Source organism: Schistocerca serialis, chromosome 5 (assembly GCF_023864345.2).
Source record: "Schistocerca serialis cubense isolate TAMUIC-IGC-003099 chromosome 5, iqSchSeri2.2, whole genome shotgun sequence".
Lineage (NCBI taxonomy): Eukaryota > Metazoa > Arthropoda > Insecta > Orthoptera > Acrididae > Schistocerca > Schistocerca serialis.
This window is the reverse complement of record NC_064642.1, coordinates 368,816,379-368,832,630: the sequence shown is the minus strand read 5'-3', so window position 1 is coordinate 368,832,630 and position 16,252 is coordinate 368,816,379. Positions and strand designations below refer to the sequence as shown.

The following is a 16,252-nucleotide window of genomic DNA, read 5'->3' as shown; positions in this document are numbered from 1 at the left end:
GGAACGTGTCCGGTTAATAAAAGGTGTCTATACAAGATATTACATTAGACAAAATATTACATGACACTCGGTTTTTTCTTTTTCTTTTTCTTTTTTTTTTTTTGTGGAGGTTGGGAAATTACCCACTTACTATATCCAAAAATTCATCTAATGAGTAGAAGGAGTTGCCATTAAGAAATTCTTTTAATTTCCTTTTAAATGCTATATGGCTATCTGTCAGACTTTTGATGCTATTAGGTAAGTGACCAAAGACTTTTGTGGCAGCATAATTTACCCCCTTCCGAGCCAAAGTTAGATTTAACCTTGAGTAGTGAAGATCATCCTTTCTCCTATGATTGATAGTATTCCCAATGCTATCTCACAGAGAAGGCATTCTCTGTGTCTTGCTGCTAGAATATTTTATGTATGATCAGACTCTTTTTGGATTCTCTGCTAGATTTCAAGATAAAGTTTCATTGTGGAAATTATTGTAAGCATCTCACTTTTCCCTGCTAAGTTATGAGCTTCTGTAAAAAGATCACCAATCTTGGCGATTTTGCATTAGTTTAAATTTGGCATGTTCAAAACTAATGCTCATTTTCATAAATGAACTGGCTCCATATAAAAAAGTGATCAAACAGAAGGTAAAGCAATCTGTCTTCGGAAGATGACATTGATTACTGATTTGTTCAGTTAAAATAAAGGTTAATGGGTGACCAACACTTGCCAAAGGCCAGATTTAATGGTTTTGAGAGTGACTCTTTTAAAAATACATCTGTTGCTGGTTCCAGTAAATGTGCAAAGAAGATGTTAAAGAGAAGTCCTTGACTGGCAGTACAGTAGCTAATTTCATAACTGATAGAAGTCAGTTTCTTAAGCATGCAGAATAATATGAGCACATGCAGAAAAGTAATACCTCTGAATTTTTTTTATGTAAAAACTCTTAAAGCTTTTTAAATAAAATGAACATGATTAACATTCTACATCTTTATTCTTCATGTTTGCTTATTTGCAACCCTCTGCCCCAAGAGGGCTCCAGATTGTAGTGTGTAATGTGGTGCTGAATAACGGAACTATGTTGGTGCATGAGAACTGAGTTTTGAATTCAAAGAGTTTGTCCACATATGGAGCACCCTCTTCTTCAGTATGACAATGCCAAACCACACATGAGTGCTGCGACATCTGCAACAGTCTGATGCCTTGGGTTCTCTGTCAATAATGATCCTCCATATAGTCTAGAATTGGTAGCACCTGATTTTCTTCTGTTTTTGAAACTTAAAGAACACCTTTGAGGAATTCACTTTTATAGTGAGAATAGGGGTCAGGTTGTGGCTACATCAACAAAGTCAGACATTCTGCAGTGATGGTATCAACAAACTGCTCTGTTGTTGGGAGGAATGTGTTCATCAGGGTGACTACATTGAGAAATAAATATGTAGATATGAAGAGTAACAATGTAGAATATTAATAACATTTGCTTTATTTGAAAAGCTTTAAGAATTTTCATACACAAAATCTGAAGGTATTACCTTTCAGCATGGCCTTCTAGTATTTACTTTATTTTACATGCACAAATTTAAAATGCATGATAATGAACAAATTAGTTCAGAGAAAAAACATATGGAAAATTTAATTATAAAATAATGAATGCAACTCAGAATTATAACCTTTTATTGGCATTTTATATTCATGAATAATTTGTACTATAATAACAGATATGAAACAGCATAGCTGCATACATCTGTATGATGAACAAAACAACAGTAAGTAAACATACTGTTATCCTTCAACCTTTCACTTCCACATGACTACATAATATTTGCTGCAGTAAAATATTTTCTCCAACTTGATTAAGTACAAAGAAATATTCACATGCATCATTTATCAATAATGTAAAGTATCACAGATGCTTGCAACAGTTTTGTGTAATAACTTAGGATAGTAATATTCTAATTATTCGAGAATAACATCGAAAATGCAGTATCATTGGCACATGTTACAGTACTAGACAACATTATTCACAGCCTTATTATTTCTGTTTTGGTTTATATGGAGCACAATACAGATGCCTTCTGTGTTTATAGAGGTAACTCCCCTGAGAATAAGTTGTAGTTTATTGGAATTCTGGATGATTTCATTCTAAGCAAATGCCATTTACAGTTACATTCAAACAGGAAAAGCAGGATTGACATCTGTGACTGAATCACCTCTTCTAATGTATGAAGTTTGTTTTGTTTAATTAATTTTGATATAAATAAAAGTATTTTTGGGAGCAGTAAAACAATTAATTATTGGTAGAGTCCTTGAAAATGCAGTCTTCACTGGTTGAGTGGTGTGCTGAAAGGACTTCAACTTGAGCATCCTTTGCCTTGATACTCAAACTGTTTTCCAGCTTCCTGTCAAGCTTAAAGCCAGACATATTTCCAAGCCTCTCCAAGTTTCTCCAGGATGACAAAATTGTTTGAAGTGTTTCGACTTTAATGTTTGGTGCTTCATTTAAGAACAAGCACCGCAAGGCTGGTGCAGGTGGCAATGAAGTGAGCCTGAGGTCAGGGCAGCGATGAGCATGAAGACACTGCAGCTGAGATGCATGCAACAATAGCTGGGACACTGCATTTTCTGATACATCAGAACCAAGCTGTGCTGTTATGATGTCCAGTGAAAGGGGCACTTTTTTATTACTATCTGTCCACCGCACTGATGCACCTTCAATGCACAGTGTTCGTAAGAGGGGACACGTTATAAATATGTATGCCAAGTCTACAACTGGAGGCTCTGCATTCCATGAGAAGTGTACACTCAGCTTATACAATTCAGGAGCACCATTTAATGATGCTGCAAGAACAGTAGTGTCACCAGCTAGATCTTCAATATGGCATGGAGCTGCAATAAGAAACATACAAAATTTTTCATTAAAAAGCAAAGAAAAAAATGAGCAATAAACACTTTTATGATTGGAGAAGAGTATGTGGTTACTAGCTGCCAAAAGACAAACAACTGAGCAATTGGAGAACAGTTGAAGGTGTGGGAGAATCTATAGATTAGAACAGAGAGAGAGAGAGAGAGAGAGAGAGAGAGAGAGAGAGAGAGAGAGAGAGAGAGAGAGACAGAGGAAAAAAGGAAGCTTTTTTTGAACCATGAGCAATTTCTCTATCATTCAGTGGATGTGCATGCATCACTTTTCATTCATACTGCCTACCTATCATATTTTATCTTAATAAAATAATTAAGAAAGAAATGGAACTTACCTAAAATAAATGTCATGCAATAAAAACAGTGGGAGAGTACACCGTTCTCTTAAAAATATAGCATAAATGATATCTTTAAATTACAATATTCATTTCACATTATTTACAAGACAATTAACCATTTGACTCCTGTGGAACTCTCTACATATTCTGCTACATCTTTACCCAAGTACTGATTTTCTTGCTATTGCCAATCTGTATTTTACATCCTCTCTACTTCAGCCATCACCAGTTATTTTGCTGCCCAAATAGCAAAACTCATCTACTCTCATTTCCTAATCCAATTCCTTCAGCATTGCCTGCTGTGATTTCTTTTTAAAAAATACAAACATTTTTTAATTGAACTGGAAGTAGACATAATTAAAGTCATTTCAGATCAGTATAGTCAATTAATTGAGCTACAGAATAAGAAAACAGAAACTGGGACTGTAATTGTAGAGCAAACACTGACAAATGCTGGAAATCTCAAATATTAGAAATGTTACTCAGATAAGAAGACCTGAAAGTTGTATATAACAATGATCTGGAAGAAAGCTGGAAAAGTGTCATATCAACCATAAGTCATCACATAAACATAGCTTGTTGAAAAGTCTGTAGAAGGATAAATGCAAGAGGTAGTAACAAATGTATCACCACAGAGATCTTTAATGTTAGAATAGACTTAAAAGATTTGTTTGAAATATATCAGAAATGTAACAATCAAGCAGTCTGTGAACTTGCAGACACAAGAAGAAACAATACAGCAGGATATTACAGCAAATAATACTCTAACATCAGATTGGAAACCTGTCAGATATTTCAAAGATAGTCACACACAAATAAGAACAGGAACAAATCAAAGCAGACAGACAGTGGGAACAGTACTTACTGCTCAAGGGAAAGAACTGATGGACCAATGTGAAGAGTGTTCCACTTTACAGCAGTATTATGTAAATATAGTTCATAAGCTAATGAAACAGAATGAAACTTTGGCCTTAAAAAAAGTACAGTTTCACCAGAAACAAAAAAAAAGCTTGTTTCTTTCTCCAAGAGATGAAACAGAAGTAAAAAGTATAATTATATCAGTGAAAAACAAAGAAACAGAGTGCATAAATGGAATATCTATAACAGCAATCAAATATTGCTCATGGCATCTAGCAAAGCCTCTGACATTCCTAGTAAACTTGGTAACTGAGAAGTCTATTTTCAGGATGTCTGAAAAAGATTAAAGCAGTGTCAACTTATAAAGTTAGTAACAAGAGGGATCCTGGAAAGTACTAACCTATAATGATTACACCCATCCAAGGAAAGGAAAGTCAACAAAAGCAGCAACAGCAAGCTTCATGACATACATAATCATAACATTATAAGAACAGGAGAAAGTATGTAGAGTACGTCTGGCTTTCTCAAAAGCCATTGGCTGTGTATGTCACACTACTCTCTTTGATAAACTACATAGATATACACTACTGGCCATTAAAATTGGTACACCACGAAGATGATGTGCTACAGATGCAAAATTTAACCGACAAGAAGAAGATGCTGTGATATGCAAATGATTAGCTTTTCAGAGCATTCACACAAGGTTGGTGCCGGTGGCAACACCTACAATGTGCTGACATGAGGACATTTTCCAACCAATTTCTCATACACAAACAGCAGTTGACCGGCATTGCCTGGTGAAACATTGTTGTGATGCCTCGTGCAAGGAGGAAAAATGCGTAGCATCACGTTTCCGACTTTGATAAAGGTCAGATTGTAGCCTATCGCGACATTGCTGCTCGCGTTGGTTGAGATCCAATGACTGTTATCAGAATATGGAATTGGTGGGTTCAGGAGGTTAATACGGAACGCCGTGCTGGATCCCAATGGCCTCGTATCACTAGCAGTCGAGATGACAGGCATCTTATCCACATGGCTGTAACGGATCGTGTAGCCACGTCTCGATCCCTGAGTCAGCAGATGGGACGTTTGCAAGACAACAACCATTTGCACAAACAGTTGGATGATGTTTGCAGCAGCATGGACTATCAGCTCGGAGACCATGGCTGCGGCTACCCTTGACACTGCATCACAGACAGGAGCACCTGGGTGGTGTACTCAATGACGAACCTGAGTGCATGAATGGCAAAACGTCATTGTTTCGGATGAATCCAGGTTTTGTTTACAGCATCATGATGGTCGCATCCGTGATTGGTGACATCGCGATGAACGCACATAGGAAGCGTGTATTCGTCATCGCCATACTGGCGTATCACCCGGCGTGATGGTATGGGGTGCCATTGGTTACACATCTCGGTCACCTCTTGTTCACATTGACCGCACTTTGAACAGTGGACATTATATTTCAGATGTGTTACGACCCGTGGCTCTATCCTTCATTCGATCCCTGCAAAACCCTACATTTCAGCAGGATAATGCACGACCGCATGTTGCAGGTCCTGTACAGGCCTTTCTGGATAAAGAAAATGTTTGATTACTGCCCTGGCCAGCACATTCTCCAGATCTCTCACCAATTGAAAACGTCTGATCAATGGTGGCTGAGCAACTGGCTCATCACAATACATCAGTCACTACTCTTGATGAACTGAAGTATCGTGTTGAAGCTGCATGGGCAGCTGTACCTGTACATGCCATCCAAGCTCTGTTTGACTCAATGCCCAGACGTATCGAGGCCACTATTACGGCCAGAGGTGGTTGTTCGGGTACTGATTTCTCAGGATATATGCACCCAAATTGCGTGAAAATGTAATCACATGTCAGTTCTAGTATAATATATTTGTCCAATGAATACCCATTTATCATCTGCATTTCTTCTTGCTGTAGCAATTTTAATGGCCAGTAGTGTACATAGATATGGTATCAGGGCACATGGCCAGTCTTAGAAACTCACTTGTATAAAACAGAGAACACAATGTAGAATTGATATATTTTATACTGCATGTGAATCGTATGGCAGCGACAGTACCACAGAAGAAAATGTAGTCATATGTGCAGATCATATGGCACTCATTGTAAGTAGTGTCTCAATACACGACTTCAAAATAAGAGCAACCGTAGACATAGTAAGTGTAAATGACTATGTAAGTGAAAACAAACTCTCTATAAATAGAAAGGAAACAACCCATATGAAAAAACTTCCAAAGAGAATGACAAATTAAGAGAAAAACTAGATACGAGGGTTATTCCAAAAGTAAGGTCCGGTTATAAAAAAAAAAATCAAAACTAAAATGTTTTTTCAAAACAATTGTTTTATTTACATTCCTTACATCTTTATCTATTTTTCTACATAACTTCCATACTTATTTAAACATTTGTCACATCGTTCAACAAGCTTCTGAATGCCCACGTTATAGAAATCGGCCGCCTGTGACGATAACCAGTCCTTAACTGCTTCTTTCACTTCATCATCTGTGTCGAAGCACTTGCCACCGAGAAACTCCTTTAAGTAACGGAACAGGTGGAAATCACTTGGCGCCAGGTCCGGACTGTAAGGAGGATGGTCCATCTGTTCCCATCCAAATTTCTTGATCAGAGCTTGCGTTTCATTTGCAGTGTGGGGTCTGGCATTGTCATGCAACAACAAGATTCCAGACGACAAAAGACCACGTCGCTTATTCTGGATTGCACGTCGAAGTTTAGTCAGGGTAGCGCAGTAGGCGGCTTTATTAATCGTTGTTCCTCTCTCCATAAAGTCGACTAACAATACTCCACGTCTATCCCAGAACACAGTCGCCATAACCTTACGTGTTGAGATTGTCTGCTCTGCCTTGACCTTGACTGGCGATGACGTGTGACGCCATTGCATTGACTGACGTTTAGACTCTGGAGTGATGTGAGAAACCCATGTCTCATCCCCTGTGACAACATTGTCTAAAAGACTGTCACCTTCCTTATGATATCGCTCCAAAAAATCAAGAGCAAAAGCCATTCTTTTCATTCGTTGGGGCTCAGTAAGCAGCCTGGGAACCCAACGGGCACACAATTTGTGAAACTTCAAATGTTCAGACACAATTCTGTACAAAGTTGTTCTACTCACATTCGGAAAATGCATGTCTACGTCTGTAATAGTGAATCGGCGATCTTCACGAATTTTTTTGTCAACCGCATTGACCAAATCGTCTGAAATCACTGATGGTCGGCCACACCGTGGTTCATCGTGCATATTATCCCGTCCTTCATTAAAAGGCCGCACCCACTTGCGCACTTTACTGTCGCTCATTATGTTAGGACCGTACACTTCAGTAATCTGCCGATGGATTTCCGCCGCTGAATTGTTTCTTGCAGACAAAAACCGTATCACTGCCCTTACTTCACAATCGGCGGGCTGATCAATTGTCTTAAACATTGTAAAGTGACACTGTGAACTACACTCAGCAACAGTAACAAAGCGAATGGCGGCGTTTGACGCGCAAGGCTTGCCGGGAGTCGGCGCGCATGCGTGTTTTGTCATTGGCGCCAAATTTCAATAGTTACGGCGAATCGGACCTTACTTTTGGAATAACCCTCGTATAATACTAAAGTGCTAACTGCTTCCTAAAATTGAAAATTTTTCTTGGTGGATGAAGATTCATTTCAAACGAAGAATTGATAACTGGAGTTGACAACTATTTTGCAGGTCTGGAGGAAACTCATTTTCAAGATGGGATCAAGGCAATGGAACATTGTTGGACCAAATACATTAATCTACAAGGAGACTAAAGTTTCAGTGATGTAAGTACTTTTTTTCTATTCCATTCCGAGAAGTTTTCAAACCACTCTGTATTTTGAAAAGTTCCTGATTTAACAATGCTACACAGTAAATAACATATAACAACATCATATTACATATTCATGGAGTACTCGTTCCTAACTATACTGGCATAATTTTCTTTCCAAGAGAGCTTTGATGAGCAACCCTCAACACAGAATTAACAACACTGAGGAAAATCAATCCTATTTTAACAGGAAAATGTGAATGATAGACTTATGCATCATTCACTGCACCACATCAACACTGCAACAAGTCAGTCTATCAACATGTAGCAGCACTGTTGGGACAGTTGAGGCTACTGCCATGATGGATACATACTACGAGTGAAGGTCAACAATGCACCAGCAAAAACAAGTAATGAAGAATGCTGCCAGGAAGCAGATTCTGGATTAAGTTGTGCATTTAATTAGTTTTTAAGAGGAAAGGCCAGCATTATGGATGTACTGTTTCTGGGTGACATGATATTTATTGATTACATTGTTATATTGGGCGTTGAAGAACAGACCTTCAGAAATTTACAAGCAGTTCCTCAAGTCAATATAATTACAATGTTCAGATGAATGTATGTCCAAAAATACTTCATTTATAAGCCATCTGCCCTAGTTGGCTTTTGAATGAAGATGAAATTGGTGTAACATTATATCATCGTACTTGTTACTTTACTAAATATTGAAGAGAATAAACATAACTAATACTAGAAATATCAGTGTCAGAAGCAATCTATCTTTAACACTAATGAATTTACTCACAGTAGTATTTAGGCTGGCAATTTTGGGTCCAGTTATCAAATCTACGACAGAAAAAGATCACCAATACTGGTCTCTCAGCTCTAACAGAAACACTCACCCTGCTGTTTGTCAATGCTTCTGACATTTGCTCTTGCAAGACTTTCAAACATTTACTTGCAAGGAACAATCAGATAGTAACTGGCAGCAAAAATTCACCCCTTGTGTAAACAGTTTTGTGAGTACTATCCGAGAGTACCAAATTGTCCAAAAGCAAAAGACTTTCACATGATGCCCCTTTTTAACTTACTTAAAATATATACAAAATAAAAACAATGTTCTTCATGGTAATTTTGAAAAATAAAATTAATATTAGTTTTTTATTCTTCCTTTTCCACCCCAGAGAATTTCTGCCACCAGAAATGGAGGGTGAAACTTTAACAAAGCCAGCCACTCAGACCAGCAAAGCACCAGGAAAATTGTTAAATATTAGGTGAAGATTCCAAGACAGACACCAACAGGCAATAAGCCAAGTACAATATGTATTTGGGAAGATATAAATACATACATACTTTCTCAATTTAACAATAGTTATAAACAAAAATATAAATTAATTGTGTGCTTGAAGTGTGTATGATTATTTCCAAACAGTGTTCCGATACATAAATTGTTCAGCTCTGAGGTGTTTTATTTCATTTTTGCTAAAAATTATTGTGCTAATATAGATTAACAGGAAAGCCATAAGTCATTGGACAGAAATGATAGGAAAAAATCACTGTTTGGAAGAGTGATCAGGTATAGAAAGTCATTTCCAGTGCATAAAACATGTGTTTTAATGCCTATTGATATGCCACAAAAAAAGGCTGGCAAGAGACATTTACACAGCATCCTCTGAATGTGAACTTGGGCTTGCTTTTTTGTAGTTCAAGTCAAACTGACTTACTGAGGACCGTGGGAGGCATTAAGTCACTTGTGACATAGGCTACTAGACTTGTGTGGATAACTGCTGAAGGAAAAAATGTAGAAACAAAAAGAAAGACGAAAAAGTAATCTTAAAAACCATATGTATTTACCAGCACAATAATGCATCTACAGAGAATTTGTAAGCATTCAAATAGCTTGTGCAGTACAATATTTATTTTATCTTTGTTTGAAAAAGACTCTGAGCAACAGAGAGAATCATATCTCCAGTAACACATAAGTACTCAGATCAGGGTGGTACCGGCTACAGGATAGTTCAGTACCAAGTAGTGGCCCACTCAGTGCACATAGAGGGATTAGGCACTAGTAAGTCGAAACCAAGTACAGCATTTAGCATTCACATTTCCACAAGTCACAAGGTTAATAAAACAAACGTCATAAAAATACGTGGTCTCAGCCTACTATATCTGTAATGTAACATACATGGCTCATGAATATTACACAGAGAAACATTCTTTTACTACAGTATATACAGCACATTGTCTTATTATGGAAAACATTCAGAGTACATCACAGCACCAGCAAATCATTGCTGGCATGAGATGATGGATGTTTCATCTATGTCTCTCACACTAGTAAAAACATTTAACTTGGTTTCACTCTGGCCAACCTGCTTCCATCAGTGCATTAATGAGTCTCCATGCATCTAGAGTTATGGCATGGAAGCACTGTTGCAGTTTATGGGTCACAACAGAAGTGTGTGTTACAACACAATGATGCTTCATGACTGGAAATGAATAGTATATTATTAATCTTGGGTAAGCTAATCAAATGGCCATCTCAGGCATGTTGACTTTGCCAGATACAAAGTAGCTGGGTTTTACAGATCTGAATGTAATGAAAGTGGTAGCTTTTGAAAAAGTCTTCATTCCCTCAATTCACAGCTGTTGTAGTCCAGAGGAGAATGAATGTTGTGTCAGGGACAGATTGCACCATTCTATGTCAACATGCTATAGTCAATAGTAACAGGGCTAGTGAGTATTTGAGGAGACCATACAGTAACAGCAGTAGCCAACTTTACTCCTGATGGAAAGGACAGAAATAATCATAAAAAAAAGAAAAAAAGGCCACGACTTCTTGCATCATATGGTTACAGAATTCCCTGTAATAAGTCTCCTACTGTTTGTCTTTGAGTCTGTTCTATTTTATTTTCCATTTTCTAAGAACTGTTTTACATAATGTTTATTATAGATTACATTTGCTATTAATTTTCTTTTTTGAAACAGGAAAAGGGGGAAAAGACAGATAATAGTTTTACTTACAGCGTCTACCATCAATTGTTGGATCCCTGTAGGTATAAAAATCAGACATGGCAGCATTGCTGTGGTAAAAACGTAACTGCAGCTCATGGAGTGGCAGCTTTGACAGAACGCGAGTGAGATCTGCAGACGCTGTGTTCATGATGCGAGGCTGCACCAACCGCAACCTCTGTATGTGTGGGCAAGCATCGGTGACTGCAGCAATCTGTGAGATTGAAGGCCTCACCAGTGTTGCTTCTGTCAGCTAAAGAACAGAAACATTTCATTTGGGCATGACTACTTTGGATCATAAATCTATAAGGGCAAATAATTTAAGTAACATGCACATGGACGATAAATAGTTTGGACAAGAAGAGAATAGAAGCTTTCAAAATGTGGTGCTACAGAAGAATGCTGAATATTAGGTGGGTAGATCACATAACTAATGATGAAGTATTGAATATAATTGGGGAGAAGAGGAGTATGTGGCACAACTTGACAAAAAGAAGGGACCGGTTAGTAGGACATGTACTGAGGCATCAAGGGATCACAAATTTAGCATTGGAGGGCAGCGTGGAGGGTAAAAATCGTAGAGGGAGACCAAGAGATGAATACACTAAGCAGATTCAGAAGGATGTGGGTTGCAGTAAGTACTGGCAGATAAAGAAGCTTGCACAGGATAGGGTAGCATGGAGAGCTGCATCAAACCAGTCTCAGGACTGAAGACCACAACAACAACAACATGCAGCTACTTAAGATCTTTGTGACAATAAATAAATAAATAAAGCAACATTAATCACAAGAGTAAAGTACTTAACCATGCTATGCCAAATGTTACATTTACAGCTTGTTGTAGTACCAAACAATAATGGTTCACAGTGCCTTGTAAACTGGAGACTGTTTAAGTTTTTATTATTAGTACAGGATTTTGTAGTACTTCTGCAAAAACAATAAATATATAAGTTAAATATTTTATGAATGATACACAATCATTTGTCAACATTTCAGTTTTCCATTACCTACACAGATATTGGAATGAAAACTTCATCTTCAGGATTTATAAGTTTCAATTGAGGCTTTCTGTCATGACCAGGTAAAGTAGTCACATCTGAATTTTCCAAGAATTTGCTTAACTGTTGGTCCATAATGAAACTGCTCCATTTTGTTTGAATTTTATTATATACACATCAACATGTTGTATACAATGAAGATAAAACAACACAGAGGAATTTCACCATAGACAAATCCAGAATCCAGTTCTGGTAAAATTTAGGTGCAGCAGTTTTTCCAGGCCATGATTAAAACATTTGATTGAAACTTGTACACCCTGAACACAAAGCTTTCACTCCAAAATATGTATTGATGAATAAAAATACAAAATTGAATCAAGTCACAGACATTTATCCATAAAATTTACAGCCAGCTAGCACTGTCTGTCTGCACCAAGGGAAGTCATTACGGTTTTTCATGACCTTGTAATCAAACTCTAGTGCATCTCTCCCTCTCACATGACAATGTAAGTTCATGGTACAAAATATTAGTCACCACTTTGAAATAGCAAATTGGTCACTTTAGAGCATTGTTGGTGCTGTAGAATTGATGCGTTGTGATCCTCCACCATTGATGTAACTGCTGGCTGTAAACTGGTGTGTATGTGCCAGTTGGTTATATAGAATCAATAGAAGTAGCACAGAAAAATGGACTGGCAGGGATACATGACAGAACGGAAGAAAGAAGTTATCATGGTTGGACATGCTATAATAGTTGTTGCCTGATTCATTGGTGTATCAACATGGACTATCTGATGTATCTTCAAGCAATTGTGTATCTCTCACAACCATGTAACATGGTTTAACTGACAATGACCAGAGATGACTGTCACATCGTTTCAATCACATTTGGTTTCAGCTCTGACAGCAAATTACAGCTCTCAGTGAAGGCAGGTCAGTCCTCACCAGTATCCAAGCAAACATTCTACATCAACTTCTACACACATACTCTGCAAGCCACCATATGGTGCATGGCGGAGGGTACACTCCTAGTCATTTCCTTTTCTGTTCCACTCACAAAAAGAGTACGGAGATAATGACTGGCTATATGACTCCATATGAGGCCTAATTTCTCTTATCTTTGTGGTCCTTACATTAAATATACATTGGCAACAGCTGAATCGTTTTTCAGTCAGCTTAAAATGCCAGTTCTCTAAATTTTCTCAATAGTTTTCCTCAAAAAGAACATTCCAGAGATTCCCATTTGAGTTCCCAAAGCATCTCTCTAATATCTGCATGTTATTCAAATTTACTGGTAACAAATCTAGCAGCCCACCTCTGAATTGCTTCAATGTCTTCCTTTAATCTGGCATGGTGTAGATCCCAAACACTCAATCAGTACTCAAGAACAGGTCACACTAGTGTCCTACGGACAAACCACACTTTCTTAAAATTCTCTCAATAAACTAAAGTTGACCACTCACCTTCCCTACTTCAATCCTTACATGGTTGTTGCATTTCATATCGCTTTGCAGCATTACATCCAGATATTTAAATGATGTAACTGTGTCAAGCAGCCTATTACTAATGCAGTATTCAAAAATTATGGATTTGTTTTTCCTACTCCTCTGCATTAACATTTTTCTATGTTTAGAGCTACCTGCCACTCATCACACCAGCTATATATTTTGTCTAAGTAATCTCGTATTCTCCTACAATCACTCAACAACACAACTTCCCATACACCATAGCATTATCAGCAAACAGTAACAGCTTACAGAGGGATTGCATGCAATGGACATATGTAGTCAGGTGCCTCACAAAAGGCCATTGCTAACAGCAGAATATAAAGTTGCACATTTCAAACATATGAACTGGACAGGAGGAGAGTAATATGGTCAGCACAGGCACTAGTTTGCCCTTTTCAAATATGAAAAGTGCTGAGTGTGCCGATGGCACAATGCGGCATTTAACAGCACCATGTGGAGGGTGTAGTTCAGGATGAACTAGGGCTCAGTCATTCAAGTTACTGTATACATGAATCTGGATATTTATTTTGGCAATCTCAGTAACTAAATGTTGTCCTTTCTTCTACATCTTCATGATGCTGTGGACTGCTGTAGATAGCAACTCAGAGAGTGAGACTATGTATTTGCTGCTCCACATACTTGCACCAATACAACAATGGGCTGTAGATGACTCCTTCTTGCCATATCATGTCATGTGGCTTGTTTCCATGGTCTCTGGAATGGAACAAAGCTGCTCGTTCAACTCAGTGTTGTATTTATCCCTGCGTAATTACCAGACATGCACCAGCTATGTTTCTGTTTATTTCCGATGCTTTGAACTTGGACTGTGTTTGCCATTTTCTCTGGGTGGATTTCTCATAGCATTATAATGGACTTATGCTTTATGCAAGGACCTTCAATATTTTGCATAGTCCACCCTTTGTGTAGTCACTGCCACCTAGTGCCTGTCACTGTGCAACAAACTCATAACTTGCAATTTCTTTCTGAGCTGTGTCAGCTCCCTTTGCCCACATTGCCTGCATGAGTTTAGAGCCACAGTACAGAGTGCGCTGTTTATCTAGTGGGCATGGTGGTGGTGATGTCATGATCAGGGAAGTGAGGCACTATCATGAGGAGTAGTGAGCTGGGACTGGTGATGCTTGGGTAGTGACGTCCTCCTCTCTCGGTGGCAAGGGGGACACATGGCTCAAATTTGTGGTGAGGCATACTGATTCTTGGCACTGAGAAGTTTGTGTGTGTACAACAGCTTTCATAGTGTAGAGGACACTCAAGTCTTCCAGAACTGATTAATTTGTCATGTGGTGATCTAGTTGTGCTTGGAAGCTGATTCATGGCCACAGAATTAAGCACCCTTGTTGCTTGTTTGCCTAGTGTGAATTCCCACTCCAAAAATCCCACTTCTTTTCTGAAAGAGAAGATCGAACCTTTACAAGTTCCAGGCATGTAAGTGTCTCACTGCCTTGCCTGTCTTGTTCCTGGCACCTTTGTAAATCAGAGAGGAGCAACGCAAAGTTGGAAATTTCTGTCTGTTTACATCTTTTAGTCCATGCTCAGCAGTACTTGTGGATTTATTCTTTTATCCTCCTAGCATCTTTCATGATATTTACTGTGCTGAGCACTGTAACTGCAGCAGTATTGAGCATGTAGTGATGTCCCGGACTTAAACACACCTTTAGTCTGTTCCAGTGTGACAGACAGTGTGGTATGCTGCCTTAAGGGACACTTGGACTGGAGTGCCTTCACAGCTGTACTTCTACATGCCATGCCAGCCTGCACAATATTAACCGAGGAGCTGCTGCTTGCCAAGTTATGTAATTGTAATCTGTTAACTGTTTTATGTAACTGCAGTTTTCCTCATTCTAGAGGCCTAAGTGATCAGTAGAAGTCACCACCCAAAAAATTTTTGTAATTGTAATCTAGTAGCTCTTTTATATAACTGCTGTTCTCTTCATTCTAAGGGGCCTAAGTAACCAGTTATTCTATGCCAGTTTGATATCCCTTGTTTTAACAGTGTAATATATTTTTAAACTTGACCAAGTTTTTTTAATTACTATGGGAATATACTACTGTTATAAACTCCTCATTCTTTTGGTTTGTAGTTTATTTAATGTGGCAGTCCCTGGTCCCTATTTTTTTCTTTTTAATGTTTGGGGCTGTAATGGCACATGCCTTAGGGACATTGTATTTGATTTGGTCACAGTTGACTGTATTTCATAGGCACAATGCCTAGATGCATACAGATTGTTTTTAGATATTCCTTACATTGCTAGGTCATCCATCTGATGGGTTCTGTTTATTATTTTTGATGTTACCAGTCAATCTTGTAAGAGAAAAAGTGTATTATCTGCATTTCGTGGTTTAAACCTCGTGCTTAGGGGATTTCTCTCTGCCAAACATTTTGGTGATTCATTGCTATCTTTGACCAATCTAGCACAGCTAGAATTCTTTGATGCTAAACATTTTCCTTTTTTTACAAAAAAGCAGGGGAAAAGAAAGGGCCACAGTCCCAAATATGAAATTTGTTTCTTCACTCATTGAATTCTAAGGTTAGCTACAGTGTTGGAATGTTTTTCTCACTGGAGATATAGAGGCAGTGTCTAGATTTCAGTGCACCACTGAGCTGATTCAACATTTAAATAACTAAGGCTAAGGCATAACAGACTGAATTTTAGAATTAAAAGAAAATTGGTATGAAATGTCAGAACGAGAGAAACAATTTCTGATATCAGCAACATTCTCTTCAAACAGCAATTAAAAAGGGAGCAACAGTTTGGATACAAACAACAGTTTAAAGATGGTGTCTTTTATCAAATTATAACTTTTTATAGACA

General features: G+C 38.0%; 1 protein-coding gene across 1 annotated transcript in view; it reads right to left on the bottom strand.

The window, feature by feature from the left end:
* Positions 1–1,633: 1,633 nt before the first annotated feature.
* Positions 1,634–16,252, bottom strand: part of LOC126481013 (uncharacterized) — a 180,860-nt gene continuing 166,241 nt past the window's right edge. Inside the window, exons 5-6 of the mRNA XM_050104469.1 lie at positions 10,928–11,168; positions 1,634–2,862 (exon numbers count right to left, since the gene is read on the bottom strand). Of these exons, the coding sequence (XP_049960426.1) occupies positions 2,264–2,862; positions 10,928–11,168 (840 nt within the window). The 3' untranslated portion in view covers positions 1,634–2,263. The remainder of the gene's footprint in view (positions 2,863–10,927; positions 11,169–16,252) is intronic.